This window comes from Cucurbita pepo, chromosome LG09 (assembly GCF_002806865.2).
Source record: "Cucurbita pepo subsp. pepo cultivar mu-cu-16 chromosome LG09, ASM280686v2, whole genome shotgun sequence".
Lineage (NCBI taxonomy): Eukaryota > Viridiplantae > Streptophyta > Magnoliopsida > Cucurbitales > Cucurbitaceae > Cucurbita > Cucurbita pepo.
Window position 1 is genome coordinate 9,182,495 of NC_036646.1, and position 27,560 is coordinate 9,210,054.

The following is a 27,560-nucleotide window of genomic DNA, read 5'->3' on the forward strand; positions in this document are numbered from 1 at the left end:
TAATTAGGAAGTTATTATCGTAATTAAAATAAAACTCAATAATGGAAAAGTTAATTAGAGAAAAGAATCCCAATTTTTAAATTATATATATATATTTAATGATCCCGCCATTTTCTCAACGAAACCGGGTCGGAAAGCGGGTAGTCCGGTTAACCCGTACCCGTATCAAAAACCGCCGGTCTTCTTAACACGAAACGTCACGTTTATATCCATATCATCTCCACGTGGCTTTGACGAAGAAAATTTCAGCTCTCATCTGCTCCCGCTTCCCGCTCCCGCTCGTTGTTCTTCGCTGCTGCGAGTCCACTGTGAAATCGATTAGCGAATCGGAGAAACTGGATGTGGAATTTTCACTGGTTGTTATCTCAATCTGTTCTTCGTTGTTCGTTAACTGTTCTTCATCTTGTAGGAAAACAATTACGATTGGGAAATTCCGATTCGCTAATGAGAACTAGTTTCTAATGGCGCTCTCGCCGTATTTGTCCGTGCTGAAACCCTTTTGAAGTTCATCGACTTTTCCGAAACGGTATTTAGAGTCTCATCAACTTCCATTTCTCTCGAATATTTACAATTTCAATGTTCGCCGTAGATTTTTTTTCAGATGACTGGAGATTGTCCTCCGATGCGGGGAAGTGCCGGGCGAAGCCGAAGGATCTTGTTCTTGGGAATATGTCGGTAATTTTTTAGACGGGCGAGTACAGCTATGATGTTGAAACCGCCACGAGGTAGCATAGCTCGTTGTCTTGATATCTTCAAGAATAGGCTCTCACTCAATGACTTCAGCTTGGATTTTAAGGAATTCGCGGCGTGCGGCGATTGGCAAAGCTCTTTACGCCTCTTTAATACACGCAGCGTCAGATATGGTGCAAGCCGAACGAGTACATCTATGCCATCGTGATCAGCTTTCTCGGGCGCAAAGGATTGCTAGAGAACTGTAGCGAGATATTCGATGAAATGGCGAGCCAGGGCGTGATACGTAGCATGTTTTCTTATACCGCTTTGATAAATGCCTACGGGTGCAATGGTCAGTACGAAACCTCACTCGCACTTCTTGAAAGGATGAAGAGAGAGAGAGAGAGTGTCGCCTAATATATTGACTTACAATACCGTGATAAATGCATGTGCTAGAGGTGATTTAGATTGCGAGGGACTGTTGGGACTGTTTGCCGAGATGAGGCATGAAGGGGTTCAACCTGATCTGGTTACTTAAAATACTTTGCTTAGTGCATGTGCTGCCCGCGGTTTAGGTGATGAGGCAGTGATGGTCTTCAAAACTATGATAGAGGGAGGGATCGTCCCGGAGATAACAACATACAGTTTATAGTTCTAACATTTGAAAAACTGGGTAAGCTCGAGAAAGTTGCTATGTTTTGCTAAAAGAAATGGAGTCCGAAGGTTATATGCCTGACATATCATCCAACAATGTGTGAATAGAGGCATATGAAAATCAGCGTCGATTAAGGAGATCAATGGATGTGTTTAAGCAGATGCAAGCAGCAGGATGCGTGCCAAATTCGTCAACTTACAGCATTCTGTTGAATCTATATGGGAAGCATGGGAGGTATGATGATGTTCGAGAGCTTTTCCTTGAAATGAAAGAGAGTAGTGCTGAGCCAGATGCAACTACTTACAACATTCTCATACGAGTATTTGGAGAGGGTGGATACTTCAAGGAGGTTGTAGCTTTGTTTCATGACTTTCTGGATGAAAAGATTGACCCAAATATCGAAACATAGTATTTGCTTGTGGAAAGGGAGGGTTGCATGAGGATGCCAAGAAAATTTTACTTCGCATGAATGAGAAAGGAATAGTTCCAAGTTCTAATGCGTATAGTGGACTGTTTGAAGCTTATGGACGTGCTGCATTGTATGATGAAGCTCTTGTTGCATTTAACACAATGAACGAAGTGGGAAATAAGTCAACTGTTGATACCTACAATTCGCTAATTCACTCATTTGCTAGAGGTGGACTGTACATGGAGTTTGAAGCAATCTTGTTGAGAATGAGAGAATCCGGCAATTCAAGGAATGTGAATTCATTTAGTGGTATTGTTGAAGGTTATAGGCAAAGTGGTAAGTTTGAAGAAGCTATAAAGTCCTTTGTTGAGATGGAAAAGCTGAGATGTGAACCCATTGAGAAGGCCCTTGAGGCAGTTTTAGGTGTTTATTGCTTTGCAGGTCTTGTTGATGAGAGCAAGGAGCAGTTTCATGAGATTAAAGCTTCAGGAATATTACCTAGTGTATTATGCTACTGCATGATGCTGGCAGTTTATGCCAAGAATGACCGGTAATAATTACTGTGTGTATGTGTGTGTGTGTGTGGTATTTGTCTATGAAAGTTATGTTCATTATTAACTCATGTTTTCTTAGTTTTATTTCCAATTGATATAGACTGTTCAGGGTACCTTTCTCTTAAACAAATTTTGTGCTCATGATTCAGTCTATCATAATTTTATTCTATACAGAAATCTGTCACGCCTTGAAGGCTGGTTACTTAGAAAATGTGTAGTTATATGAGATTGAGAGATCCCACATCGGTTGGGGAGGAGAACAAAACATTCTTTATAAGAGTGTGGAAACCTCTCCCTAGCTTACGCGTTTTAAAAACCTTGAGGAAAAGCCCGAAAGGGAAAGTCAAAGAAGACAATATCTACTAGCGGTGGCTTGGGCCGATATAGATACAGAGATGGTTGGAGCATTTTAGAGATTTTGAGGGGGAATTGTTAATGGACGACAGTTAGATAAACATCCTTCACTTTCCCTTTTCTGTTAATGTTGTAAGGTCCTCAGAATAGTCTGTTTTGTCTCGAAAAAATTCTTCTTCCTTAAAATCCCTATATCATGCAACATGATCATGACCTTGCCATGTGCAAAAAAGGAACTCATTGTATGGACCATGAAGTCAATGGTCATTTTATACCAAGTTAGAGTTATAGGAAGAGTTTGTCAGTTGTCATCGGTTGTTAACTCTTACCTTGTAAGAACATCATTTGTTTCCTCATTGTCGACATTTTTCTTAGATGATTTCTCCAGCAATTATCACTAATTAACTATCAGAGTTGGACCATTTTAAGAAATATATGGTTTTATCATTACATCTCATAGTCCCTTCTTTCCAGGTGGGATGATGCCTGTGAATTACTTGATGAGACGATTACAAACAGGGTATCCAGTGTTCATCAAGTCATTGGCCAGATGATCAAGGGAGACTACGATAATGGTTGAATATGTTTTTGACAAACTTAATGCTCAAGGGTGTGGATTGGGAATGAGATTTTACAATACACTGTTAGAAGCACTTTGGTGGCTTGGACAGAAAGGGCGTGCTGCAAGGGTTCTCACTGAAGCAACAAAACGAGGCCTTTTGCCTGAAATTTTCCGCAAAAACAATCTCGTGTGGTCTGTGGATGTGCACAGGTAAAATTGGAATCGTCTTTTCTTCCATGCTGGCTGGCTGATACCTGTGCTTGAGTTTATACTAATTCGTATGTCTGGTGAAATTATTACTCTAAATCATTCCCCTCTAAATCTTCCAGAAGCAAAGATATCCAGATCTAGTATAGATCACAAGTACAAAGATGTTGATTCTAAATCAAGTTATAGGACAGGAACTGAGCTCAGACCTCAACCGTCCGAAGGAAATTATGATGTCCCACATTGGTTGGGAGAAGAACAAAACACCCTTTATGAGGGTATGGAAACCTCCCATGGCGGACACGTTTTAAAAACCTTGAGAGGAAGTCCGAAAGGGAAAGTCCAAAGAGGACAATATCTGCTAGAAGTGGATTTGGGCCATTACAAATGGTATTAGAGCTAGACACTGGATTATGTGCCAGCGAGGAGGCTGTTCCCCAAAGGGGTAGATACGAGACGGTGTCCTAGTAAGGACGGGCCCCAAAGGGGGGTGGATTAGACGGGGGTCCCACATCGATTGGAGAAAGGAAAGAGTGCCAGTGAGGACGCTGGCCCCGAAGGGGGGTGGATTGTGATGTCCCACATTGGTTGGGGAGGAGAACAAAACACATTTTATAAGGGTATGGAAACCTCCCCTAGTATACGTGTTTTAAAAAGCCTTGAGGGGAGGTTTGAACGAGAAAGTCCAAAAAGAACAATGTCTGCTAGCGGTGGATCTAGACCGTTACAGAAATACAAGGCTTTGTTGAGGATTGTTGGGAGAGGAGTCCCACGTCGGCTAATTAAGAGGTTGATCATGAGTTTATAAGTAAGGAATACATCTCGATTGGTATGAGGTCTTTTGGAGAAACCAAAAGTAAAACCACTCTAACTTATGCTCAAAGTGGACAGTATCATACCAATGTGGAAGTCCGTAGTTCCTACCGAGCTGAGCATCTAGTTTTCAAGTCTTGGAATCCATCCCCTCCCATTTTAATTGGTAGGATGTGATCCACAGCGCCAATATCAGCTCTTTTGAGTTTGGAAAGAACTCACCAAATGATTTCATCACACCATTCAGGTGATGGCGGAGTTTTCTTGCAACATTGATCGTGATAATTCAGTGTTGAATTAAGGGAAGAAGATGCATGCATAAGAAAGAGGTTAGTACTTCTGTAGCTGTAGAATTAATATTCTTTATTGAAAAAAAGCCGTTTATAGGTAATCATTAGACCAACGGTTTAAATCTCTCTGAACTAATCAGGGAGATGCGATGTGAATATTCTTTATTGGAAAAAACCGTTTATAGGTAATCATTAGACCATTGGTTTAAATCTCTCTGAATTAATCAGGGAGATGCGATGTGAGATCCCACATCGATCAGAGAAAGGAACGAGCGCCAGCAAAGACGCTGGCTCCAAATGGGGGTGGATTATAAGATCTTATATTGGTTAGAAAGGAAGACAAAACATTATTTATAAGAGTTTAAAAACCTCTCTCTAGCAGATGTGAAAACCCAAAAGAGAAAATAAAAAATAGAAAACAGAAAGAGAACAATATCTGCTAGCCCCGTTTGTTTCTATGTATTTATTTATTTATTTATCGATATTAGAAAGAAAAACTATTCTTTTTTTTACATGAATATTACATAACTCTTGGGCGTGTATCCGTAGAGAGATTTATTGATTGGAAAGGTCACATCTGTGGTTTCTTATATTCTTTTTTAAGATATGAAATGGAAGAAAGAAGAAAGTAGAAAAGATCCTTAAAAAAAGTACTCTTTGATGGGATGTTCCTCTTTCACGCTTGCCCACACACACATTTCCTGAAGATGCCTTATTCATTTTCTCTCCTATCTTTTTTTTCTCCTTAAGATATGATTTTGACTACTGCTAGGAAAATGAAAAACTTTTGAATGAAAAATTATTAACCACACTTTTTAATCTAAGAGTCGAAGCCTACTACTAGCCGATATTGTCTGTTTAGTCTGTTATATATCGTCTTCAGCCTCATGATTTTAAAATGTGTTTGCTAGAGAGAGGTTTTTATGCCGTTATAAAGAATACTTTGTTCCCTTCTCCAATTGAGTAAACTTTTGTTGATCCATTAATATATAATTTTTTTTGTCTTTCAATAATTTTTTTGAAGTTGCAGAGGGAAATCAAACTAACGGGAGAGTTTCAAATGGTGTGAGTTGCTGGAGAAGATGAAGAGTTTTTGATTGATTCATTAAATGGTGACAGGTAATTATACTCTCAAATTGACATTTTTCATCGGTGAATTTGGTTCATTTTACATAGATAAGTTAAGATTACTCATTTTTTTGCTCAACAAATTGATCTTTAGATTCTAAAATACTCATATTTTTAAATATGCTATGACAATAGAACCCGCCCAAAGCAAAGTCATGAGAGTTTATGCTCAAAGTAGACAATATCATACACGGTGGAGAGTTGTGTTCATCTAATATGGTATAAGAGTCATGCCCTAAATTTAGTCATGTCAATAGAATCCTCAAATGTCGAACAAAGGACTCCAAAAGGAGGCTCCTCGAAGGCATCGTAAAAAATGACTAAAACTCCAAAAGAAAAGGAGTCGAGCCTCGATTAAGGGGAGGCGTACTTTGTTCGAGGGTAGGTGTTACATCAACTAATTTAGAGAATGATCATGGGTTTATAAGTAAGGAATATATCTCTGTTTTTTCGGGGAAGTCCAAAGCAAAGCCATAAGAGCTTATGTTCAAAGTAGACAATATCATACTATTGTAGAGAGTCGTGTTCATCTAACACATCTAATTACAATTATAAGTGCACAATAGAAGTTATCCACGACGTCACTTTTATCAATTTGTTTATTTGTATTTGTATTTACAATTATTGATCCCATTAAAAATTTCTTAGGTCTATATGCACATTTTAGTACAGATGAATTAATGTTGCATATTCTACTACACATATATTTAATTCAATACAATGTAATCATGTATGGATTATTGATCCATAAACTCTTTTCCTAAGTCTGCACATTTTAGTCGTTGAATTTGCAATAGCATTAATTATAAATAATTTCACACATTACCATTTATTCGCGCTCGTTAAGGTTTTTCTTTTCTACCTCCAAGTATTTCTCTTTATACGCTTTATTAGCATTCTTATAAGCTTACTAAAAGAGTAAATCCTAACTCGGGTATTTTTAGTCATTTCTCTTGTGAATTCGTTTATTGTTTATTTAATTAGATAGATATCGAACAGCCGTCAAATACATAGTTAAAATTTTACATTCTTCTTTGTATAATTTTTTGAAGACATTAAAACTTCATAGATACGTACAGAGAGGTTATCCTTTTATCTCGTGTATAGTAAAATTAAACCTAAACCTTAAAGTTTAGAACTAAACATTGGATTAAAATTATTCTATATCCTTTGTATTTGTTTTTGTATACTTTCTTAGACACTAAGAAACATAATAAGTGGATTAGAAAAAGAAATATGAAAAGGGGAAAATTAAATAGATATGAAAGGACATATTTTGTCTTTTTTTTTTTAAAATAAATTTTCAAATGAGACAAAAAAAATTTCAATTATTATTATTAATTTTTAAAAATAAAACCCTTTTTTAACTCGGAAATTTAAATAAGCAAATTAAATAAAAACCCTAAAAAAATGTTAAAATTATTATTATTATTATTTATTTTTAAAGTTTCTATGGGGTTCAAATAAATATTTATTATTATTTTACAAGTAATAAATACTAATTTTAAAATTTACTGAAGTGACGAAAAACTAATTTTAAGCGTTTTCGAAAATATATAGACTAAAATAAATCAAATACGGGCGAAGTTTTTATACATTTCTATCTTGTTTGTGGTTTGATAAAAGATAATCGGTTGTAATTGGCTCGTTCTCTTCTCTTTTCCACTCCTCCATCACGTGTCGTCGTAGAATCGAGGTCAAATATTTAGGATAATAGGTGTAGGAGAGAGAGAGGGAGGGAAGGAGTGGTGAATATGGTAGATGAACCCCACAAGACCTTATCTTGGTTTATCCTCCAAGAAGCACACCACCATTAAAAAGCTTTAGATTACTAAAGCAATTCCAACAACATTAAAGAACATAATGTAACAAAAAGCTTCTTCTTCTTCTTCTTTCTTTCTTATTTGCTTTTTGAATACACCAAAAACGAATATGCTTACTCAACGGTTCATATTTAAATCATACCAAAAAAAATGTTTTTTTATTGGCGTTTTTTATAGTGAGGCCGAGAAGATGGAAAGGGCATTTTTGGAACCGACCCAAAATTTCGAGTTTGTTGGGTTGGTGTAACAGCCCAGACCCACTATTGAAGATAGAAAGGGCGTTTTTGGAACTAACCAAAAATTTCGAGTTGGTTGGGTTGGTGTAATAGCCCAGATCCACTGCTGAAGATGGAAATGGCGTTTTTGGAATTAACCCAGAATTTCGAGTTGGTTGGGTTGGTGTAATAGCCCAAACCCACTACTGAAGATGGAAAGGGCGTTTTTGGAACTAACCCAAAATTTCGAGTTAGTTGGGTTGGTGTAATAGCCCAGACCCACTGCTGAAGATGGGAAGGGTGTTTTTGGAACCGATCCAAAATTTCGAGTTGGTTGGGTTAGTGTAATAGCCCAGACCCACTGCTGAAGATGGAAATGGCGTTTTTGGAACTAACCCAAAATTTCAAGTTGGTTGAGTTGGTGTAAGAGCCCAAACCCACCGCTTTGTCTTCTTTGGAGTTTTTCTTTTGGGCTTTCTTTAAGGTTTTAAAACGCGTAGAGGGAGAGGTTTCCATACCCTTATAAGGAATGTTTCGTTCCCCTTTCTAACTGATGTGTGTTCTCACAATTGGTGACTCGAACAACCTGAATTGAGTTCACAACACTATCCAACCGAACCTACTTATTCTATAATACATATTACATTAGTAACTAAAATTTCATAAAGTTCAAATATCAAATAGTTACAAACACAACCTATCACTAACATCAATTACAAACATTAAATATTTTTATGATTGGGTTGAGTTGTAACCTTATTTTCAAGTTGGTCGAGTTGACCCGACAACTAAAATGTCAACCAACAAACTGAGCCAAATTTTCGATTTTTCAAAAATTCAGAAATAACCCAATTTTTATGGTTTGAGTTGGATAGTCGAGGTCGAATTATCCGATCATATGAACACCCTTTTCAAAATCTTTTTAAAGTTAGTCCCTATACTTTTCAATTTGCAACAATTCAAACCCCACGGTCGGAAATTTTCATCGACACGAGGGGTTACATAGCAATTTAAGTAAAAGTAAAGGGCAAATGTGCAAATATTATTTTGTTTGTACATGTGATGTGATATAGTTTTTTAATGCTTTGTCCCCACACATCTCACCTTGGGGTTTGTGTAAAGATTTGAACCATATATTGTTGAATGTTGATACCCTCAATTGCCCCATTCTTTCAATTCCTTCATTTTCCAATCTTTTTACATTCCTAGGTTTCTTTTTTCCATCCAAATAACTTTAACCCGACTCGTTTTGCTCGTAAAATAGTGAATTCGATAGTAATGTTAAATTACAGGTATACCCTTTAAATTTTAAACTAAAATCGAGGGCTGTGCGTTTTTATCTTGGGTGTTCTTCTGTCGTGCGACCTGTGGTGACCCACGTCTCCTATTTGTCCAGGACGAGAGGCTTGAACTATGATTCGATCAGGGTATTCAATCCTGCTGATGAGATGCCCAGTTTAGGTTTTATTAGGCATCAAATTTAAAATTAAATCTAATAAATTCGTTAAATAATTTTAATATCGGGTAAATACGATTTTTTTAGATTTTTAAAAAATATAAATAAAAGCATTATTTATCTTTAAAAAAAAAATAATAATCAATTAAAATAAAAAAAAGGAAATTAGCGTTATTTGCAAAATAATAATAATAATAATAATAATAAATAAATATTATCCATAGCTTGTTCATATTTCAAAGGAGGAGTGATAATTAGATAATAGGAAATACACAAAAAATGAAAGCCAACCAGAAAGTGCCACGTGTTACATAGACACTCACTCCCATGATTGTCACAGCCGCATATATATATATATATAAAGCATAATTCAATGCACCACTTGTCTTGATATTGTTGTTTAATTTCGGTGGGTTTCTTTTTCCTTTTCTGAAAATTGTACTGCGTCGTCGAAGTTGCCGATGACGACCGACGTTCCTGATTCCGCCGTCTCCGGCGGCGATACCAAGGAAATCATGTTGTTCGGAGTTAGAGTCGTGGTGGACCCGATGAGGAAGAGCGTCAGTATGAACAATCTCTCTCAGTATCAGCATCCTCCTGCGGTTTCCAATGATGATAACGGCGGTAATAGTAAGGGTAATATCTCCGCCGCTGAGAGGAAGGAAGATTCGGCTGCTGGTTATGCTTCTGCGGACGATGCCGTTCCCAATTCTGGTGGGAATCGTGAACGCAAGCGAGGTTCGATTCGTTCCCTGTTTTTCTTGTCGTTTCTTTACTTTTTTCGCCAGGTTAAATATAATCGTATCAATAGTGCGATGAAGATGATGATGATAATCAAGTGATTTTGAAATACTATTTGCGATTCGTCTGAGTAGTTCCTGTAAAACACTAACAAACATTCGATTGATTTTTTTGGGAAGTTTTGATAGTTGGCAGGTTCTCACTTAATAGATTGAGAATTTTTGCTAGGTTTACTTTGGAATCGTATAGATTAGTTGAATTTATTCGGTATTTGAAGCTAATTTTGGGAAGTTTGTTTGTGGATGATTCCCAGGAGTACCATGGACGGAGGAAGAGCACAAACTTTTCTTGCTGGGATTGCAGAAAGTAGGGAAAGGGGATTGGAGAGGAATTTCAAGGAATTTCGTTAAAACTCGAACCCCCACTCAGGTGGCTAGCCACGCTCAAAAATACTTTCTACGCCGAAGCAACCTAAATCGTCGCCGCCGTAGATCCAGCCTCTTTGATATCACCACGGATACGGTAACTCTCATCTTTACTAAATTTATGACTTCTGTTTAGATGGTGAGAAGAATCCATGGATTGGTTTTCAAGTATTTTGCACTCTGTTGTTTGATTCCTTAGGGTTCCAAACTGAGATTTTCAGTTGAAATAGTGTATTCATTTGGGTAGGTGAATCAGGATTTCAACAAACAGATAGTGAAATTTCTTGGCCAATCTCCTTTTGGAATTTGCTCCTTTGTTCTTGCATTTTTTAACCCACAATAACAAAGAAAACCACCACTTCGAGTAGCAAAGGGATATGAATAGTAGTTTTGGGATTCTAATGATAGTATACTTCAATAAGTGCAATTCCAAATCGATCTTTACTTATAATTCTTTATCTGGGTTCATTAGGTAAAGGTGGCTGCTGAAGAACACCAAATTCAACTTCAAGATAATTCCTCCAAATTGCAATCCTTATTGCCACCTCCACCGCCTGAAACGTGCAACATAAATGGATATCATCATCCGATGCCAACTTTTCCTCTATCTGTTTGCCCTGCAGTTTTACCTGTGCCAAATCCAATCGAAAATCTCACACTTAGGCAAGAAAACCTTGACCTTGCTGCTGAAATTTTGCCACTCAATCCAACCACACCCAACATTAACTCGAATTCGAAGTCGGCATTAAAATCTGGAGCTCTTTCTCTTAACCTTTCTTTGCCTTCAAACTCTGCCAATTCTTCATCAAAACACCCTGATTTCCCAGGAATCTCAAGAATGAGCAGCGGGGATAACATTATCAGTGTTTCTTAAAATCACTTTGAATGGTATGGTATAATGATCTGGAGACAAAGTGATTAGGCCACTAACTAAAGTTGTTTGTTGTAGTTGTATATCCCTTTCCCCAACCCCCCAAAAAAAGGAGCTAAGAGAAGAGATAGAACTGCTGTGGCTTGTTGTTTTCTTTGTTTGGATTGTTGTTCATTTGGTGTTTGTCTGTATAACTGAACCTAACAAGCTGTCTCTGCTCTCTACTGCTTAATGATAACGTCTTGGCTTTTTCAGTATCTTTGTGTGGCCTTGGAGTGTTTTGAATTAGGGAAAATATCAAGTTTGATCTGGAGATTGTGATGTAGATGCCTCATGCCTCATATTTCTCTATCTTTTATTAGATTAGGTTTGGTGCATCTTGTGATTGTGGATAGCATTTGATCCTCTTTTGTGGGTCAAGGTGGTTGTACTGTCATTTTACTTATATGTGAAGCTCATTCTCTTCCAATGCCAGATTTTATCTCATATGTTGCTCAAAGTTTCATTTCTAGGTTTTCGTAAACATATTTGTAAATATTGTCCGCTTTGACCCGTTACGTATTGTCGTCAACCTCACGATTTTAAAACATGTCTATTAGGGAGAGGTTTTCACACCCTTGTAAGGAATGTTATGTTCGGTTCCCTCTCCAACTAATGTGTGATCTCACAATCCACCCCTAGGGGGCCTTGTGTTCTCACTAACTTTGATACCTTTTGTAATAACTTGGCCCAACATTCTCGTTGATACACCGCCTAGTATATAGCTTTGATTCCATTTGTAACAACCTAAGTCCACTGCTAGTAGATATTGTCGGCTTTGGTCCGTTGCGTATCTTCATCCGCCTTACGATTTTAAAAAGCGTCTACTAAGGAGAGGTTTTTTCACTCTTATAAGAAATGTTTTGTTCTCATCTCGAACCAACATGGGATCTCACAATATTGGTTTTCTTCTCCTCGCTACATAGTCTTTGATCAAGAAATGTATTAGTACTGAGGAAATAATCTTGTTTCGTTCTTGGTTTGATTTGATCTTTTAGACTTTATTTTGACTCTTCATGTATATGTATCCTATAGGTATCGGGCCAACTTCTAATCTCACGAGCCAACCGACCATACGAGTTTTTTTTGTTTTTTTTAGATCAAAGTAAGTGTTATTAAATAGCAAAAAGTTACCATTTAATACAATGTAAATATGTAGAAGGCACATGCAAAAATATGTGAATAATTAAAAAGTGGGATCTAATTCTGATGCGCATTACTTTGGGAACTTTTATAGCTTTGATTAAGTAATACCAATAGTGTGGTTTTCTTGAATTTCTAGCTTTTTAGGTTCTATGGATTCTCAACAAAAGGGGATGCCATTCTTATGTGGTTGCTCAATACTTGGATAACACTCAAAAGTTAGGTATCTCTTTTTCCACTTTCCATTTTAACCATCTTTACATTTAAATGAATATTATTCTGATCCATTTCCTTAGTCTTTTGCTAAAGCGATGTATCCGTGGGGAAGGAGCGGTGCAGCTCGACCAATAAGGGAGTCGAGGAGAAGGAGCGGTGCAGCTCGACCGAGAAGGAGCTGAGGGAAAAGAGCAGTGCAGCTCGACTGATAAGGAGCCAAGGGGAAGGAGCGATACAACAACTCAATTGATAAGGAGACGAGGGGAAGGAGCGATGCAGCTCAACCGATAAGGAGCTGAGGGGAAGGAGTGATACAACTCAACCGATAAGGAGCCGAGGGGAAGGAGCGATGCAGCTCGACCGATAAGGAGAGGGACAGTCACCTTTTTTATTGGCTCGACCGATAAGGAGCCAAGGGGAAGGAGTGGTACAGCTCGACCGATAAGGAGCCAAGGGGAAGGAGTGGTACAGCTCGACCGATAAGGAGCCAAGGGGAAGGAGTGGTAAAGCTCGACCGATAAGGAGCCGAGGGAAAAGAGCAGTGCATCTCGATCAATAAGGAGCTGAGGGGAAAGAGCAATGCAGCTCGACTGATAAGGACCTGAGGAGAAGGAGCAATGCAACTCGACTGATAAGGAGTCGAGGGGAAGGAGCGGTGCAGCTCGTCGATAAGGAGCCGAGGGGAAGGAGCGGTGCAGCTCGACAAATAAGGAGCCGAGGGGAAGGAACTGTATAGCTCGACCGATAAGGAGCCGAGGGGAAGGAGCAGTGCAGCTCGACCGGTAAGGAGCCGAGGGGAAGGAGCGATATAACTCAACCGATAAGGAGCCGAGGGAAGGAGCGATATAACTCAACCGATAAGGAGCCGAGGGGAAGGAGCGATATAACTCAACCGATAAGGAGCCGAGGGGAAGGAGCGATGCAGCTCGACCGATAAGGAGAGGGGCGCTCACCTTTTTTATTGGTGGGGAGCTGTATTTGTTTGGGGGAGGCCAAGAGAAAGAATGACAAGGACAACTGTGTATCAATCATATGTTTTTTTTTTTCGTCAATCTATTGGATTACTTAGCGTTTTTCGTTTTTTTCCTATGAATCACACCAAATGAGTTTGAAACAGTCTATTAACGTCTTCTCGAGTTAGGATACGAACAGGAGGCAAAAAAATGAGTAGTCAACGAAATTAACCCTGCGTTGGTATTTCCCGACTTCCCTTCCGATGCTTCGAGAAGTGGCAATGAAGTACGAGAGAGAAATACTATATGTTGATGGTCGATGGTCGATGATCCGATCTTCTACTTGTTGATTACATATTTTTTAATTCATCAAAATTACTTTGAATTTATTGTTTAGTAAACCAAATGAAGTAGCGCTTAGACATTAATTCACAGGGATAAAATTTAGAGAATATATATATATATGTCTATATATATATATAATTTTCCCCCCAAAATCTGGTTAGTTCCGAGCAGAGGAGGCTCTACGAAGGCGACTTTCAGCGATTGGATATGGCTTCTTCGCCGTCGATTCATCCAAATTCTTCCTGTTCTTATGAACTTTCTCTATGTATTCAGACGCCCAACCATCCACATTCGCCTCAATAAAATCGCTCTCTTCGCGAATCAAATACGAAGAAGGCGACGGCGACGACGGCGACGAATACCTAGGCGATCCATGGCCGATTTGGAAGCCTCCTCCGCCTGGCTTCGTCACGTAGATCGGCTTCGCACGGCTCTGCGGCTCCTGCAACCGTCTACTTCCTGGAATCAGAGGCGTCGTCGCCGGATTTCCTCGCGATTGCCGCACTGCCGCCCTAGATCCAGCAGTTACTTCATTGGCGGTTTTGGCGAAAGAAATAGAGCTGGAAAGCTTGATTAAATTCGCTACCAATAGCATGGATTTCTCGCAGAGCGATTCGCTCGATCTTCTTTCTTTACCGATCATAGCTGTAATTGATTGGAATGAAGAAACAGAGATGAAGTTGTGTTGTATTTATAGTATAATAAGCAATGTTTTTGAGATTCTTTGCTTTTGAGGAGAGTGAGAGATGAGTGAAATCATAGTTCTAAGTTTGGATAGATTGGTTAGAAGGGAGATTCCATGTTCAAATTTTCAAAGAATAATTTAGGGCTTTTGCAAGTGGATAGATCCCTTTCTCACTTGCTAAGAACTCTACATAATCTATGAGTGCAGGGATGAGAAAGAAGAAGAATCCATGGGAGACTGATGGTTACCTTAGCAATATGATAATGGATATGGATGCCGCGATGTCAAATCAGGTCTTTCTTCTTCCTCTTTTTTTCGGTCTCTTTCTTCTTGGTTCTAGCTTTATATGCATTTGTAACGGTTTAAGCCACTGTTGGTCAATAATGTTCACTTTTGCCTGTTAAGTATCGTCGTTAGTCTTACAGTCTTAAAACGTGTCTATTATGAAAAGGGTCTAGCCCTACTTCGACCAGTGTCTTGCGCCGACTGATGAGATATCATTTGTAACAGTTCAAGCCTACCGCTAATAGATATTGTCCGCTTTGGCCCATTATGTATCTCCGTTAGCCTCTTGATTTTAAAACGTGTCTATTAGGAAGAGGTTTTGCACTCTTATAATGAATGTTTTGTTCCCCTCTCTAACCAATGTGGGATCTACAAACTAATTTATGAACATGTCTTGATTTAGAGATCAGAGGTTCAAATCTCTCCAAAGTGAACTAATAAAAGTATTTTATGGTTGAATATTTGATTCAGCTAAAGCCATAAGCTTATTGGTGTAAGCTTCGTGCTCTTCCAACTCTGTAGTGCTGACGAACTTAAAGAAAAATTTAAGCTCCAACGTGCTTTTTTGCACTTGTTCGTGGCTTTGTTGGATATTAGACGAGGTTTTTTTCATCCTCAACCAAGGTTCACGTCATTTGTAACTCTACCCGACTTGCTTCTACTATAGAACAAGTTCTATGGCTCAACCGTTGAGGTTCCTTGTGTCCAATATTGCATCATTTTAATTCTCAACAACACGGTTCACATGTTGCTACATTAATCTAAAGCTTCACCGAGATGTGTTCAATTAGTTAGATTAAAACAACCCTAAAATGCTCGACTTAGAACCTACCACGTGATTTGAACTTGCCAACACTTCTCAAAGCATTATAGTGCTAACCGAAAGCAAAACTAAACAAACAAAGACTTACGAGATATTTAAAATGCTTACTAGGACATGATTGACAAATTTCGTGTCAACCACGGGCTATCGAATATCATTGGTGCTTTATGATATCTACGAGCATTAGAATGTCATCCACCTTTACAACTCGTCGAAACTCTTATTGAGAATTGACTCATGAGTTAACTTCATTGATACTCCCGAAGATATCGATGCTTGTGTTATTTGCATCTTAGTTTATCAATCTTGTTAAGAATGAGAAATAGAAATGGAATTTGGATCGAAAGTATGATCTTCATTAATGTTTACCATCGTTTAAATAATAGGATACAAACTATCAACTAATACTTAAAAGACCGAAAAAATATATAACTAACTAAATCTGTTAAAAGATAAAATAAACTGCTCATCAAATCTTATGATAAAATATCTAACAATTCTAAAAAAAAAAAAAANAAAAAAAAAAAAAAAAAAAAAAAAAAAAAAAAAAAAAAAAAAAAAAAAAAAAAAAAAATGATTACTGATATATAAGATATACTCCGTAACTAATTATTAAAATATATTCTCCAAATATCATATCTTAATAAATCTTGCCAACTCTTCTTGGTGTATAGATGATGCACCGTTCTCCTCAGTTGTATCACGACATCTCTCGATTCTTATATAATTTTAGTTGAATTGTTTAAGTTGTTCGAGTCATCGGGTCATATGAGAACCTCACTCGTTTTATTACTATTATTATTTTTATCATTATTGTTGCTATTTTTTAATATCAGCTCATTTTTTCTTAAGAAAAAACAAAGATAAACACACCGTGTAAAATAAAATTAAAAAAAAAAAAAAATTAAGAAAAAAAAGGAAAACCTAACTGCTCCACGCCACTTCTTCTTCTTCACGCCGTCTCCTCCTCCTCCGTTTCAGCAGCTTAGCGTCGACGCCGCCTCTCTTTCTTGTTCGCTGCTGCCGCCTCCATTGTCTTTCTTCCGTTCGTGCTCCCGCTGCCTCCTCCCTCCTAGGGTTTTTCCACTGATTTTATACTCCCTGTCTGTTGTTACAGGTGCTCTATGGCTTTCTTCTCACTTGAAAAACACAATTAGAACTTGTCTAATGAAAGAATGGAAGCGTTGTTTGATTTTTTTGTATCTTTTTTAATATCAATAGTCGAATAGCAACGAAGATAAAAACTATCTTGGTTTGTATTTGGCTGTTCTGATTCGGACATGAATTAGTCATCTTATTCTTGTTTAGTTTCTAGCTTGATTGGCCGAACAACGTCAAACTTGTTTATATTTGTATATTTGTATATTTGTGATCCTTTGAATGTATGGAAATAAGAACATGAATCTAGACATTTTTTTTTTCATTAAAATACGAATCAATCACTTCTTGAACTGTTAAAGGTAGTCAAGTGAATGTCATTGTGTTTAGTTTATCTCTTTGTATGTATTCATAATGGTGAGTGTGGACTAAATTGATGAATTTGCTTACAGTTGCTAGAGATTCAGGGAGACTCAATAAAACCCCATTCATGTCTTCTCTTTTAGAACTTGAAAACTCTCCCAATATTTTCATACCTGAAGAATGGTCCGAGGCTGCAGAGTCCATAGTTTTTGATTCTCCAACTTCGCCGCCTCCTGTTGTTCTTATCTGCGGTGCCAAAAACTGTGGCAAAAGTACTTTCTCACGCCACCTTCTCAATGTTTTCCTTCAAAGGTTATCTTTGTTCTTCTTTTAATTATTGATGATTTCAAAATTCAAATGTGGAAATGGGTTTTTTTTGGATACCTCTATGTTTCCTTGAGTTGATAATGCTTTACTCAATATGGTTTTCTTTTATTTCTGCTTGCAGGTATAAAAAAGTGGTTTACCTGGATTCAGATGTTGGACAGCCTGAGTTTACTCCACCGGGTTTTCTGTCCCTCACCGTGGTCGACAAACTAACGCCAGGTTATTTCGTTAAGGTCCTTTGCAGTGTCGATAGATTCTCGTGTACCGAACGTTAATAAATTTTTCCCCAATTGTAGTCTCTCTTGACTGAAAATCATTTTTTTTCTTCTTGTTTTTTGAAACTAGATTTGTCGACTCCATGCCTAAAGACGCCAGAGAGGTAAATTGTGTTGAATTCATTCTATATATATATAGATATTGTAATTTGCTATCTGCATCTGTTGAATCCATCTTTTTTAATGTTGCTTTTTGTTTTCTGTTATTGAATATCTGTAACTCGACTATATGATTTGTGTTGAGGATTGTCGAAGTCAAAACCTATTCTAATTTTTTAACCAAGGATGATTTTACTATATCTTATGCCCCTTTCCTATTTGTAAATAATGAAGAATTCTGTTTTCTCACTGTGTTTCTTTTCCCTTGTTCTTCTTTTAGATGTTTTTTCTTTGGTGATGTATCCTCAAAAAGAGATCCAACAGCTTATTTAAGTTATGCAAGTCGCTTGTACGATTATTACCGCAAAGAGTACCATTCGATTAACAAGACTCAAGAACTTGCAAAGATTGAATTGCCTCTTATTATTAATACACCTGGCTGGGTGAAAGGTATCCTACTCTTTTGAATTGTATATATGTCTTACTCAACATTTTTTTTCTTGCTTTGAAAAGTCTTCGACAAGTTACGTATTACGTTCTCCCTGTTTATTTAACTTCGATTTGCGAATGCCCCAGGTGTCGGTTACGAGATATTGGTAGATATGTTAAAATACATTGCTCCATCATATGTAGTCAAAATAAATATATCTGCTGAAAGTAAGAACCTTCCGGCTGGTGAATTTTGGCTAGAAGAGGAGGAAGATTTTGGGTCAACCAATCTAATAGAAATACGTTCTGCTCGGCAAGATGCGTTTAATAGATCGTAAGCTCTTTACTATCTTTAATTTCAAAAGCATATATTTATGCAGGTTAAAGGTTTCCCATAAACCTTTGTTTCATCGACACGTTTTATTTCAGACAATGACTTCAAACATGAAAGTATAATATTCTCACATCTCTTCCTTCATTGTGTTAGGATATTAGTACAAAAGGATGCAAGTCTCATGCGAGATTTGCGTATAATGGCGTATTTTAGACAGTGCTTTCCTAAAGATTGCAGTATTACCACAATTAAAGAGCTTGCACATGCACTGGCATCTCACCCTCCTTATCAAGTTCCAATATCAAGCATTAAGATTAGACACCTACACTGTCAGGTTGGTACAAAAAGAAACTTCACCAATTTTCTTTCTTCTTTCTCCCTTCCATTGAACATCAGCAATGTTTATCACTAATTCAAATGTTGCACCTTTCTCGTACTGAACCACCACCCCTGCATGCACACAACGTACCAGTATTGATCATGTCTTCATTTATCACTTAGGTCCCAAGCGATCAGATCTTCTATAGTCTGAATGCGACAATCGTCGGCTTAGCTGAATCCTCCAAAACTTCTGAAAATCTGTCATGGTGTGTTGGCCTTGGTAGGTTACTTCTACTACATTGTACCACCAATATTTTTTGAGTTATTTATCAACATGAGTATAGCTCAACTTGCATAAAATATACACTCTCAATCAAGAGGTCAGAGTGTTGAATCAACGTTTGAGTTATCTGCTTGTTTCGGGCCTTAAATTCATTTCCCAGAACTCCGTACGTAGTTGAATTTGATGCTCTAACTAATATCTTACGGAACAGGAATCGTTAGGGGCATTGATACATCTAAAGGTCTGCTATATGTTATCACACCCATCCCCCATGGCACATTGGAAAAGGTTGACCTTCTTTTACAGGGTTTTATCCAAATCCCCTCTTGTTTGTTGCAGGTAATAAATAAATCCTTGTGTGAATTATTACCCATCTTCTTTTCATATTCCATTATTGTTTCCAATTTCTTTTTCCAAAATCGTTCAGCTGTTTCCCAGTACATAACTCTGTAGCAACTGGGACACTTTTTGTTGTTTTAAAATTTTTAAGCGCATAGTGAAGTTGATAAGATTGTTGTAGCTCGATGAACATAAGTCCAAAGGGATTGAGTCTGGTTGAATTACATAATTTGTCAGGTCTACTATCATATTGACATTGTTCTAAACTTCTTCTGTGCAATTTTGTTCCAGGTTAAGGGATGCATATCTCCTTACATGTCTGCAAACATTCTGCCCACGAGCTAGTGCATTTACAGAGCTTCAATGCATTAGTTCTTTTTGTTCTTGCTTCAATGCATTAGTTCTTTTTGTTCTTTGATATATAGTTCATTCTCTGTAAATATATTTGTCAAGAAATGTATGACAGTAATCTGCCATTTTTGTTCCTTTAGACGCATCAAATTTGTTTTCTCAAGGAGGAAAAAACTGGTTGTGGAGTGGAAATTGTTATATGAGAGATCTCTAAAAGGAAAATTTATTTGTTTATTCCCACTTTGATTTTATTTTACAAACTACAAGTTAGTTGGAAGCAAGTGAGCAATAGAATAGTTATAAAATTTGAGAAGAATTAGATATCCATCTGATTCTTATTAACTCGGACATTTTCTTGAGAAAAATTTGAACTGTTTTAGGAGCGAAGACCGTCGTTAGTAAAAATTGTTCTTTTGGACTTTCCTTTCTGATCTTTCCCTCGAGATTTTAAAACGCGTAGGGAGAGGTTTCACACCCCTTAAAATGTTTCATTCACTTCCCTAATCGATGTGGGATTTCACTATTCACCCCCATTGGGAGCCCAACGTTCATGTTGGCATCCACCTAGTGTCTAGCTCTCGTACCATTTGTAACCGCTGAAGTCCACCGCTCAAATATTGTCCTCTTTAGCAAATATTGTCCTCTTTAGGTTTTTCCTCAGGTCTAATAGGGAAATATTGTCCTCTATCCCTTTTGGGGTTTTTACTCAGGTTTTAAAAAGCCTCTAATAGAGAGAGGTTTACACACCTCTGTAACGAATGTTTTGCTCCCTTTTCCAACCGACGTAGGATCTCACAATTCACCCCTGCATACAAAAAAATGTACACTGCATCTTGTATAGATAGTAACTTTCAAATAAGACCTAGACCAATTTTACATTTTTTTAAAAAAAATTATAAATTCAAAGTTTGAACCTAAAAACATAAAATTTAATTTTAGATATAATAAATCAATCAACTTTTAAAACTTATAACGCAAACTCAAAATTAAAATTAAAAAATAAAAGTTAAAGATGTACACGTGGCAATGCAGGTCAAAATTGTAATTAACCGGTATTAGTTGGGAAGTGCAGGAATGACCGTTATTTCCGGTAAATGGTCAAGAAAGACAACCTCAGGTTCCTCCAAAAAAACCGGACATAAATCCCAATAAGGCTCTCCTTCCCCTAACTTAGCTCATAACCTCTTGCTTTGCCCTGTCGCCTCTCTCTCTCTCTCTCTCTCTCTCTTGGAAGAACACAACCCAGAAACACTCAGACACAGAGGACAATCCTAAACAAAAAACACACACAAAAATCCCCCAACAAACAAGGAAGAAAAGGAAAAAAAAAGGTCATGATCTAGGTCTGGTCCATCCCACCAAGATCATGATCTTTTCATCTCCATAAAAAAAAAGAAAAAAAGAAAAAAAAAACTCGGAATCCGAACCCATTTTCTTCCAGCTCGAGCATGGCTTCTCGTTCCTTCACCCGTTACGTAGAACAAGAACTCGGAAAGTTCCCACATTTCATAGTTTGCGCAGTCCTCGAATGGGTTCTCATAGCTTTGCTTTTCCTTGATGGGTTTGTTTCATTTTTAGCCAATGAATTCGCTAAGTTCTTCGAATTGAGAGTCCCGTGTTTGTTTTGTACTAGAATCGACCATGTTTTCCTCGGTAAAAACGCAGACAATTTCTACTACAACAATGCCATTTGTGAAGGTCACAAGAAGGATATTTCGTCACTTGCATTTTGTCACAACCATAAGAAACTCTCCGACATTCGAAAGATGTGCGAGGTTTGTCTTCTATCTTTTGCAACCGGGAAGGAATCTGATTGCGATACCTACAAATCCCTTGTCGGGATTTTGCATAAGGATCTCGAGTGTTTCGTCGAGGATGATAACCAACAGGTTGTGAGCTTACCAATGGGGAAGGGCAGCGGGGATTTTTGTTGTTGTTCGTGTTGTGGGGAGCCATTAAAGGTGAAATCGTCGAATTCTAAAGGAAAAAACGGGAGTACGTTTTCGCAAGCGCCTGCACCTTCACCACGTGCAGCGTTTTCCAATTTAAAAAATGAGGAGAAGCCTACTGGGTTGGAAATACCACATATTCGTTACACCGAACTCAAACTGTTATCTGATAGTGAACCAGAATTTGTAGAAGACGATGAAGGGTTACATGGAAGGAATCTCGATGCTCATCCATGTAAGTTTTATTTATTGAATTTCAATCCACCCCCAATAACTTTGAGTATGTCAAAACATACCAACCTACGACACCAAACGTCTAGGTCGATTAACTGAACTAACCTGAAAAACCAATGTTTTGAAAATTTATGAACTAAAATCTTGATTCTTTGAATCAACGTTCACAAAATCTCTTAACCTAACCCAATTCAACCCAACCTACGAACATACCATAAAAACCGACACGACTCGACTTTCTTTTTCGACATCATCCTTCACGTATACCGTATAATTTTAGTATCCGAATTCATTTGAATGCAGTTAAGGAAGATATCAAAGCAGATAAAACGCCATTGCTACCTGAAACAGAGGAAGTTCATGAAAGTTCCAGGACACCACATTTTGGCAGAGGAAACAAATTCTTTGGTATCCCATTAACAGATTCTGTAAACGACAGTCCCAGGTGGGCGATTAGGATCCCAAAAAAAACACAACCAGAAAGAACAGAGCTAACAGCAGAGACATGTGAGACAGACATGTTGGGGACAGGAGACAATGATTCGATCTTGAATTGCTTGAACAGACAGGTTCCAATCGATCGAAAATCACTCATGGAGTTATACATGGAACTCGACGAAGAAAGAAGCGCTTCAGCCATTGCAGCAAACAATGCAATGGCGATGATTACTCGTTTACAAGCTGAGAAAGCAGCTGTTCAAATGGAAGCTTTACAATATCAAAGAATGATGGAAGAACAAGCAGAGTATGACCAAGAAGCCTTGCAAGCTTCTAATGATTTGCTTGCTAAAAGAGAGGAAGAAATCAAGGGCCTAGAGAATGAACTTGAAGCTTACAGAGCCAAATATGGATATCTTGGAGAAGATGAACTATCTGATGAAGATTACCAAGAATTCAAGTCACAATCATGTCTATCTTCTGAATGTAGTACACCATTTAGCATCACAGGGAAAGAGAATAACAAGCAAAGTTTTAACCATTTCGAGGCGTTGAAGCTAGCCGAAGATCATAATATCAAAGAAGAAAGTATGAACAGCCATGGCATAGCTTTGCCATTCTCCCAGAATGAACCATTGAGAAGCTTTAGAGGAGAAAAAACATATCTTTTAGGCCGCTTGAAGAAGGGAAAGAAGAACATCTTATCCTCTGATGAATCAAGCTCTGGAAGTGTGAATCAAGTAGATGAAGCAACAGGTATAGTGTTATATCAAAGACGAACACGAAACGTTCTAAGCGAAGATTGACTTCGATTTCTAATCTTGCAGGAAAAGGAAGAGGTTATGAACTAAGCCAACAACTCACGGATCTTAACGACACGGTACGAGTATTCGAAGTAGATGACGAATTCTCCAAGCAGGAAACTTCGAAACCTTGTCGACAAGAACAGTGATTCTTAACTCCACATATCGGTAAAGTACTCGATAATTCTAGATGGGTTTCAGCTAAAGAGAGTTTGAATTTAGGTGGGTGTTTTCTTTCCTTGCAGTTTCTTTTCTTTGTAGGATGTAAATAGTGTTGTGCATGACAAGCTGACTATAGATATCAAGAACTTCATGAAGCTCGATAGCGGCTAATTTATTCGACACTGGTAAGAGACATTCTTTCATTTGTTCTTTAATCAACAGACAAAGTCTAAGTACGATGATGTTTGGTTTTGGATTTGCAGCTGCAGAGCTACAAGATAGTCAGCTGTCGGCGATGGGTGTAGAGTGGAAATGGTGTTAAAAGCAAAGAAGGGAAGGAAGAAGGCCTATAGAACCTTAAGACAGAGAGACAAAACTGTTAGAGTTGTATGATTCAAGAGTTTTTTTTTTAAAGTTATTATCCCCTCCCCTAAAATGTTCTTTAGAGTTCATCAAAACGACAGCAATATGCCAGGAGTTTTGATTGGTTTCATCCCATTTGCTAAATGGAAACTGGAAAGGGGAAGAGGCCAATCATTTCTAATGCAGATAGATATCATTTTCGTTGTCATTCATTGTTCTAGCATGTGAGATCTCACGTTGGTTGAAGAGGGGAACGAAGCGTTCTTATAAGGGTGTGGTAACATCTCCCTAGTAGTTGCGTTTTAAAATCGTGAGGTTGACGGCTAACGGGCCGAAGTGGACAATATTTGTTAGCGGTGGGATTGAGTTTTTTACAAATGGTATCAGAGCCAGGTACTAGGTGGTGTGCGAGTGAGGAAGCTGGGCCCCCAAGGGGGTGGATTGTGAGATCCCACGTCGGTTGGAGAAGGGAACGAAGCATTCTTTATAAGGGTATGGAAACCTCTCCCTAGTAGACACGTTTTAAAACTGTGAGGTTGATGGCTAATGGGCCAAAGCGGACAATATCTGCTAGTGGTGGGCTTGGGTTGTTACAAATGGTATCAGAGCCAGGCACAGGGCGGTGTGCCAGCAAGGACGTTGGGCCCCCAAGGAGGGTGGATGGTGAGATTCCACATTGGTTTGAGAGGGGAACAATGTATGGAAACCTCTCCCTAGTAGACACGTTTTAAAACTGTGAGGTTGATGGCTAATGGGCCAAAGCGGACAATATCTGCTAGTGGTGGGCTTGGGTTGTTACAAATGGTATCAGAGCCAGGCACAGGGCGGTGTGCCAGCAAGGACGTTGGGCCCCCAAGGAGGGTGGATGGTGAGATTCCACATTGGTTTGAGAGGGGAACAATGTATGGAAACCTCTCCCTAGTAGACACGTTTTAAAACTGTGAGGTTGATGGCTAATGGGCCAATGCGGACAATATCTGCTAGTGGTGGGCTTGGGCTGTTACAAATGGTATCAGAGCCAGGCACCGAGTGGTGTGCCAGCGAGGACGTTGGGCCCTCAAAGGGGGTGGATTGTGAGATCCCACATCGGTTGAAGAGGGGGAATAAAGCATTCCTTATAAGGAGGGTGCGGAGACCTCTCTCTAGCAGACACGTTATAAAACTGTGAGGCTGACCATGATACGTAACGAGTCAAAGTGGACAATATCTGTTAGCGATGGGCTTGGACGGTTACATTTCAACTAACAATGCTTACACTTTTGTCCACGGCCAAATTTTGAACAAATGAAGCCTAATATTCACTAAGGGTCCCATCCTCCTACCAAACTCAATAACAATAGTCCAATTTCAAAATAAGGAGCTATAAATAAGTATCCACACGTAAGAATTTGCATCCAATATCAGACATCAACGCTGTGGGCCTGCCATAAGACTTGGCTGACCCAGTGTTTAAGCTGAAACATGGTCATTTCTGTCCACCGCCCTTCTCACAAAGTCGTACATGGACGTGACCCGTAGCGAGGCAGAGATAACTAAGTTACATATGAAATATGGCAACGTCAACAACATTGTAACAGCCCAATCCCACCGCTAGCAGATATTGTCCACTTTGGCTCGTTACATATGGTCATCAGCCACACGATTTTAAAACACATCTACTAGGGAGAAGTTTCCACACCCATATAAGAAATACTTCGTTCCCCTCTCCATCCGATGTAGGATCTAACAATCCACCCCCTTGAGGGCCCAGCGTCCTCGCTGGAACACCACCTAATATCCAACTCCAATACCATTTGTATCAGCCCAAAGTCACCACTAGTAGACATTGTCCACTTTGGCCCGTTACATATCATCATCAGCCACACAATTTTAAAACACATCTACTAGGGAGAAGTTTCCACACCCATATAAGGAATACTTCGTTCCCCTCTTCATTCGATGTAGGATCTAACAATCCACCCCCTTGAGGGCCCAGCGTCCTCGCTGGAACACCACCTAATATCCAACTCCAATACCATTTGTATCAGCCCAAAGTCACCACTAGTAGACATTGTCCACTTTGGCCCGTTACATATCATCATCAGCCACACAATTTTAAAACACATCTACTAGGGAGAAGTTTCCACACCCATATAAGGAATACTTCGTTCCCCTCTTCATTCGATGTAGGATCTAACAATCCACCCCCTTGAGGGCCCAGCGTCCTCGCTGGAACACCACCTAATATCCAACTCCAATACCATTTGTATCAGCCCAAAGCCACCACTAGTAGACATTGTCCACTTTGGCCCGTTACATATCATTATCAGTCTCACAATTCTAAAACACATCTACTAGGGAAAGGTTTCCACACCCTTATAAGGAATACTTCGTTTCCCTCTCCAACCTACATAGAATCTCACAGATAACGTGTATACACTCCAAATACGGTATTTGAGCCGTAAAGAAAAGGGTTATTCCATCACTAAACCTCAATAATTGCTATGAAAATTGCTCTATCAACAGCTCATAAGACATCCCTAAACATATTATAGGAGGAATATACTGTATGGCTACTGTGTTTCTTATCAGAACAAATGTACAAGTATTAGGATGAACAGTCTCTTTTACCTTGGCCATCTACTTCAATCAGCTCTTTGTACAGAGGTTTTGAACAATAGAACATACAGCTTTTGGTCCATTGCTAGATACAAGAACCCACCAACTGAATGAGTCACAAAGGACCCAAAACTTGTCCCCACGATGCAGTGCCAGACCGGGCCATAGGCCCCATCAAACTCCTGAAAGAATTACAAACAAACCCATAAAAGTTATTGGCTGATCATTCAAGAACTTGAACATTGCACATGAACCTTAAGCTAATTACCCTCTTGAGAGACAGAGCAAGAGCCTTGGAAGTGAATTTCTCCATACTGTCATGAGCTTTTCTTGCATAATCCACTGCATGAATCTGCATAGCCGGTGGCATGTCAACTGATACCACTTTCATGCCGTTCTTTGCAAAGATATCAGCCAATTCAACTTGGGAAGCTGCAAAGGACTTTGTTCTTCCACCCTTTCGAAGTAAGGACACTGTTGGTCTCATACTGTCAGGGCGATGCCCCTTTTGAAGCCCTTTCAATTCCTTCTCTTCATTAGCAAATTTCTGGAGGTGGGGTTTTGATTTGATCATAGAAGAAACAGCCATAAGGGGAGATGGGTTTGCACTCTTAGGAGCCGCAGCGGCAGCCATGGCAGATTCAAGCTTCGGGCATGTGGGGGGATTAGCCACTGAATCAGGATCAGGAGGGGCTAAGCTGGGGAGATGGCTGGAGGGTTTCGCCATGGGAGATCTGTGAGAGAAATGGAGATGAAAAACGAAAAGGGTGGGAATGTTTGGGGTTTAGAGAGATGGGAAGCCATTTTTGGATGAGGAAATGAATAGTGAAATTGTGTGTGCTGTGTTCATACCACTGCGTGATGCGTTTGACTGATCACACCTAACCCTTGCCTCGAATTCAACACAGCTTTGTTGAATTTGAATAGCTTAGCTTAATTAATTCCTCTAATCATGTTCTAATCAGGTTCTAATCACGTTTTCAATCCCAGATTTTGTCCCTAAGCAGCTCCCATTCATTGATGCCATTCCTTCTGATAAGCTTCACCTCCCCTGTTCTTTTCTTAATATTTTTTATATAATATTTGAATTGTGTTCGGCTGATAGATGATCCGACTCACTCAAAAAATAG

General features: G+C 38.7%; 5 protein-coding genes, 1 long non-coding RNA gene and 1 pseudogene across 12 annotated transcripts; 5 read left to right on the plus strand and 2 right to left on the minus strand.

Moving 5' to 3' along the window:
* Nucleotides 1–244: 244 nt before the first annotated feature.
* On the plus strand, nt 245–5,710 carry LOC111801751 (annotated as a pseudogene).
* Nucleotides 5,711–9,513: 3,803 nt separating this feature from the next.
* LOC111801752 (transcription factor MYB1R1-like) lies at nt 9,514–11,432 on the plus strand. The gene is made up of 3 exons (XM_023685892.1): nt 9,514–9,876; nt 10,193–10,401; nt 10,777–11,432. The coding sequence occupies exons 1-3, from the start codon at nt 9,600–9,602 to the stop codon at nt 11,176–11,178; spliced, it is 888 nt and encodes a 295-aa protein (XP_023541660.1). The 5' UTR covers nt 9,514–9,599; the 3' UTR covers nt 11,179–11,432.
* A 396-nt stretch (nt 11,433–11,828) lies between these two features.
* On the minus strand, nt 11,829–27,374 carry LOC111801755. 4 transcript variants are annotated; one of them, XR_002816182.1, is made up of 4 exons: nt 26,699–27,374; nt 26,443–26,612; nt 20,631–20,688; nt 19,118–19,204 (listed from the first exon to the last, which is right to left on the minus strand). XR_002816182.1 is itself a non-coding variant. In XM_023685898.1 (3 exons), the coding sequence occupies exons 1-2, from the start codon at nt 27,155–27,157 to the stop codon at nt 26,457–26,459; spliced, it is 615 nt and encodes a 204-aa protein (XP_023541666.1). In that variant the 5' UTR covers nt 27,158–27,374; the 3' UTR covers nt 11,829–11,852; nt 26,443–26,456. The 4 variants fall into 4 exon arrangements, 3 of the variants coding, with proteins under 3 accessions (XP_023541666.1, XP_023541665.1, XP_023541664.1); XM_023685898.1 differs by lacking the exons at nt 19,118–19,204; nt 20,631–20,688 and adding an exon at nt 11,829–11,852; XM_023685897.1 differs by lacking the exon at nt 20,631–20,688.
* LOC111801758 lies at nt 11,864–13,692 on the plus strand. 2 transcript variants are annotated; one of them, XR_002816184.1, is made up of 3 exons: nt 11,864–12,319; nt 12,497–12,580; nt 12,654–13,692. It is a non-coding gene; the product is annotated as an uncharacterized LOC111801758 (long non-coding RNA). The 2 variants fall into 2 exon arrangements; XR_002816183.1 differs by having other exon boundaries at nt 12,497–13,692.
* Nucleotides 13,882–15,076, minus strand: LOC111801757. Its single transcript, XM_023685899.1, has 2 exons — nt 14,805–15,076; nt 13,882–14,516 (listed from the first exon to the last, which is right to left on the minus strand). Exon 2 carries the CDS (start codon nt 14,512–14,514, stop codon nt 14,029–14,031), a length of 486 nt encoding a protein of 161 aa, XP_023541667.1. The 5' UTR covers nt 14,515–14,516; nt 14,805–15,076; the 3' UTR covers nt 13,882–14,028.
* Nucleotides 16,581–20,117, plus strand: LOC111801754 (polynucleotide 5'-hydroxyl-kinase NOL9). Its single transcript, XM_023685895.1, has 10 exons — nt 16,581–16,781; nt 17,215–17,437; nt 17,574–17,671; nt 17,798–17,831; nt 18,107–18,276; nt 18,403–18,589; nt 18,743–18,923; nt 19,091–19,190; nt 19,405–19,532; nt 19,824–20,117. The coding sequence occupies exons 2-10, from the start codon at nt 17,253–17,255 to the stop codon at nt 19,875–19,877; spliced, it is 1,137 nt and encodes a 378-aa protein (XP_023541663.1). The 5' UTR covers nt 16,581–16,781; nt 17,215–17,252; the 3' UTR covers nt 19,878–20,117.
* Nucleotides 20,920–24,037, plus strand: LOC111801753 (probable myosin-binding protein 5). Of its 3 annotated transcripts, none has more exons than XR_002816181.1 (4): nt 20,920–22,067; nt 22,370–23,260; nt 23,332–23,654; nt 23,733–24,037. XR_002816181.1 is itself a non-coding variant. In XM_023685894.1 (4 exons), the coding sequence occupies exons 1-3, from the start codon at nt 21,332–21,334 to the stop codon at nt 23,454–23,456; spliced, it is 1,752 nt and encodes a 583-aa protein (XP_023541662.1). In that variant the 5' UTR covers nt 20,920–21,331; the 3' UTR covers nt 23,457–23,475; nt 23,553–24,037. The 3 variants fall into 3 exon arrangements, 2 of the variants coding, with proteins under 2 accessions (XP_023541662.1, XP_023541661.1); XM_023685894.1 differs by having other exon boundaries at nt 23,332–23,475; nt 23,553–24,037; XM_023685893.1 differs by having other exon boundaries at nt 23,332–24,037.
* Nucleotides 27,375–27,560: the final 186 nt, after the last annotated feature.

What these genes read in the sequence shown, in the direction of transcription:
- LOC111801754 (XM_023685895.1), top strand. Translation starts at nt 17,253, where the DNA reads ATGTCTTCTCTTTTAGAACTTGAAAACTCTCCCAATATTTTCATACCT. An exon ending in GGTCGACAAACTAACGCCAG is followed by an intron (nt 17,672 to 17,797) that starts GTTATTTCGTTA and finishes TTTTGAAACTAG; the next exon opens with ATTTGTCGACTCCATGCCTA. An exon ending in TCCCCTCTTGTTTGTTGCAG is followed by an intron (nt 19,533 to 19,823) that starts GTAATAAATAAA and finishes ATTTTGTTCCAG; the next exon opens with GTTAAGGGATGCATATCTCC.
- LOC111801757 (XM_023685899.1), bottom strand. Translation starts at nt 14,514, where the DNA reads ATGATCGGTAAAGAAAGAAGATCGAGCGAATCGCTCTGCGAGAAATCC.
- LOC111801755 (XM_023685898.1), bottom strand. Translation starts at nt 27,157, where the DNA reads ATGGCGAAACCCTCCAGCCATCTCCCCAGCTTAGCCCCTCCTGATCCT. An exon ending in TTGCTCTGTCTCTCAAGAGG is followed by an intron (nt 26,613 to 26,698) that starts GTAATTAGCTTA and finishes TAATTCTTTCAG; the next exon opens with GAGTTTGATGGGGCCTATGG.
- LOC111801752 (XM_023685892.1), top strand. Translation starts at nt 9,600, where the DNA reads ATGACGACCGACGTTCCTGATTCCGCCGTCTCCGGCGGCGATACCAAG. An exon ending in GAATCGTGAACGCAAGCGAG is followed by an intron (nt 9,877 to 10,192) that starts GTTCGATTCGTT and finishes GATGATTCCCAG; the next exon opens with GAGTACCATGGACGGAGGAA. An exon ending in TTGATATCACCACGGATACG is followed by an intron (nt 10,402 to 10,776) that starts GTAACTCTCATC and finishes TGGGTTCATTAG; the next exon opens with GTAAAGGTGGCTGCTGAAGA.
- LOC111801753 (XM_023685893.1), top strand. Translation starts at nt 21,332, where the DNA reads ATGGCTTCTCGTTCCTTCACCCGTTACGTAGAACAAGAACTCGGAAAG. An exon ending in GAATCTCGATGCTCATCCAT is followed by an intron (nt 22,068 to 22,369) that starts GTAAGTTTTATT and finishes ATTTGAATGCAG; the next exon opens with TTAAGGAAGATATCAAAGCA. An exon ending in TCAAGTAGATGAAGCAACAG is followed by an intron (nt 23,261 to 23,331) that starts GTATAGTGTTAT and finishes CTAATCTTGCAG; the next exon opens with GAAAAGGAAGAGGTTATGAA.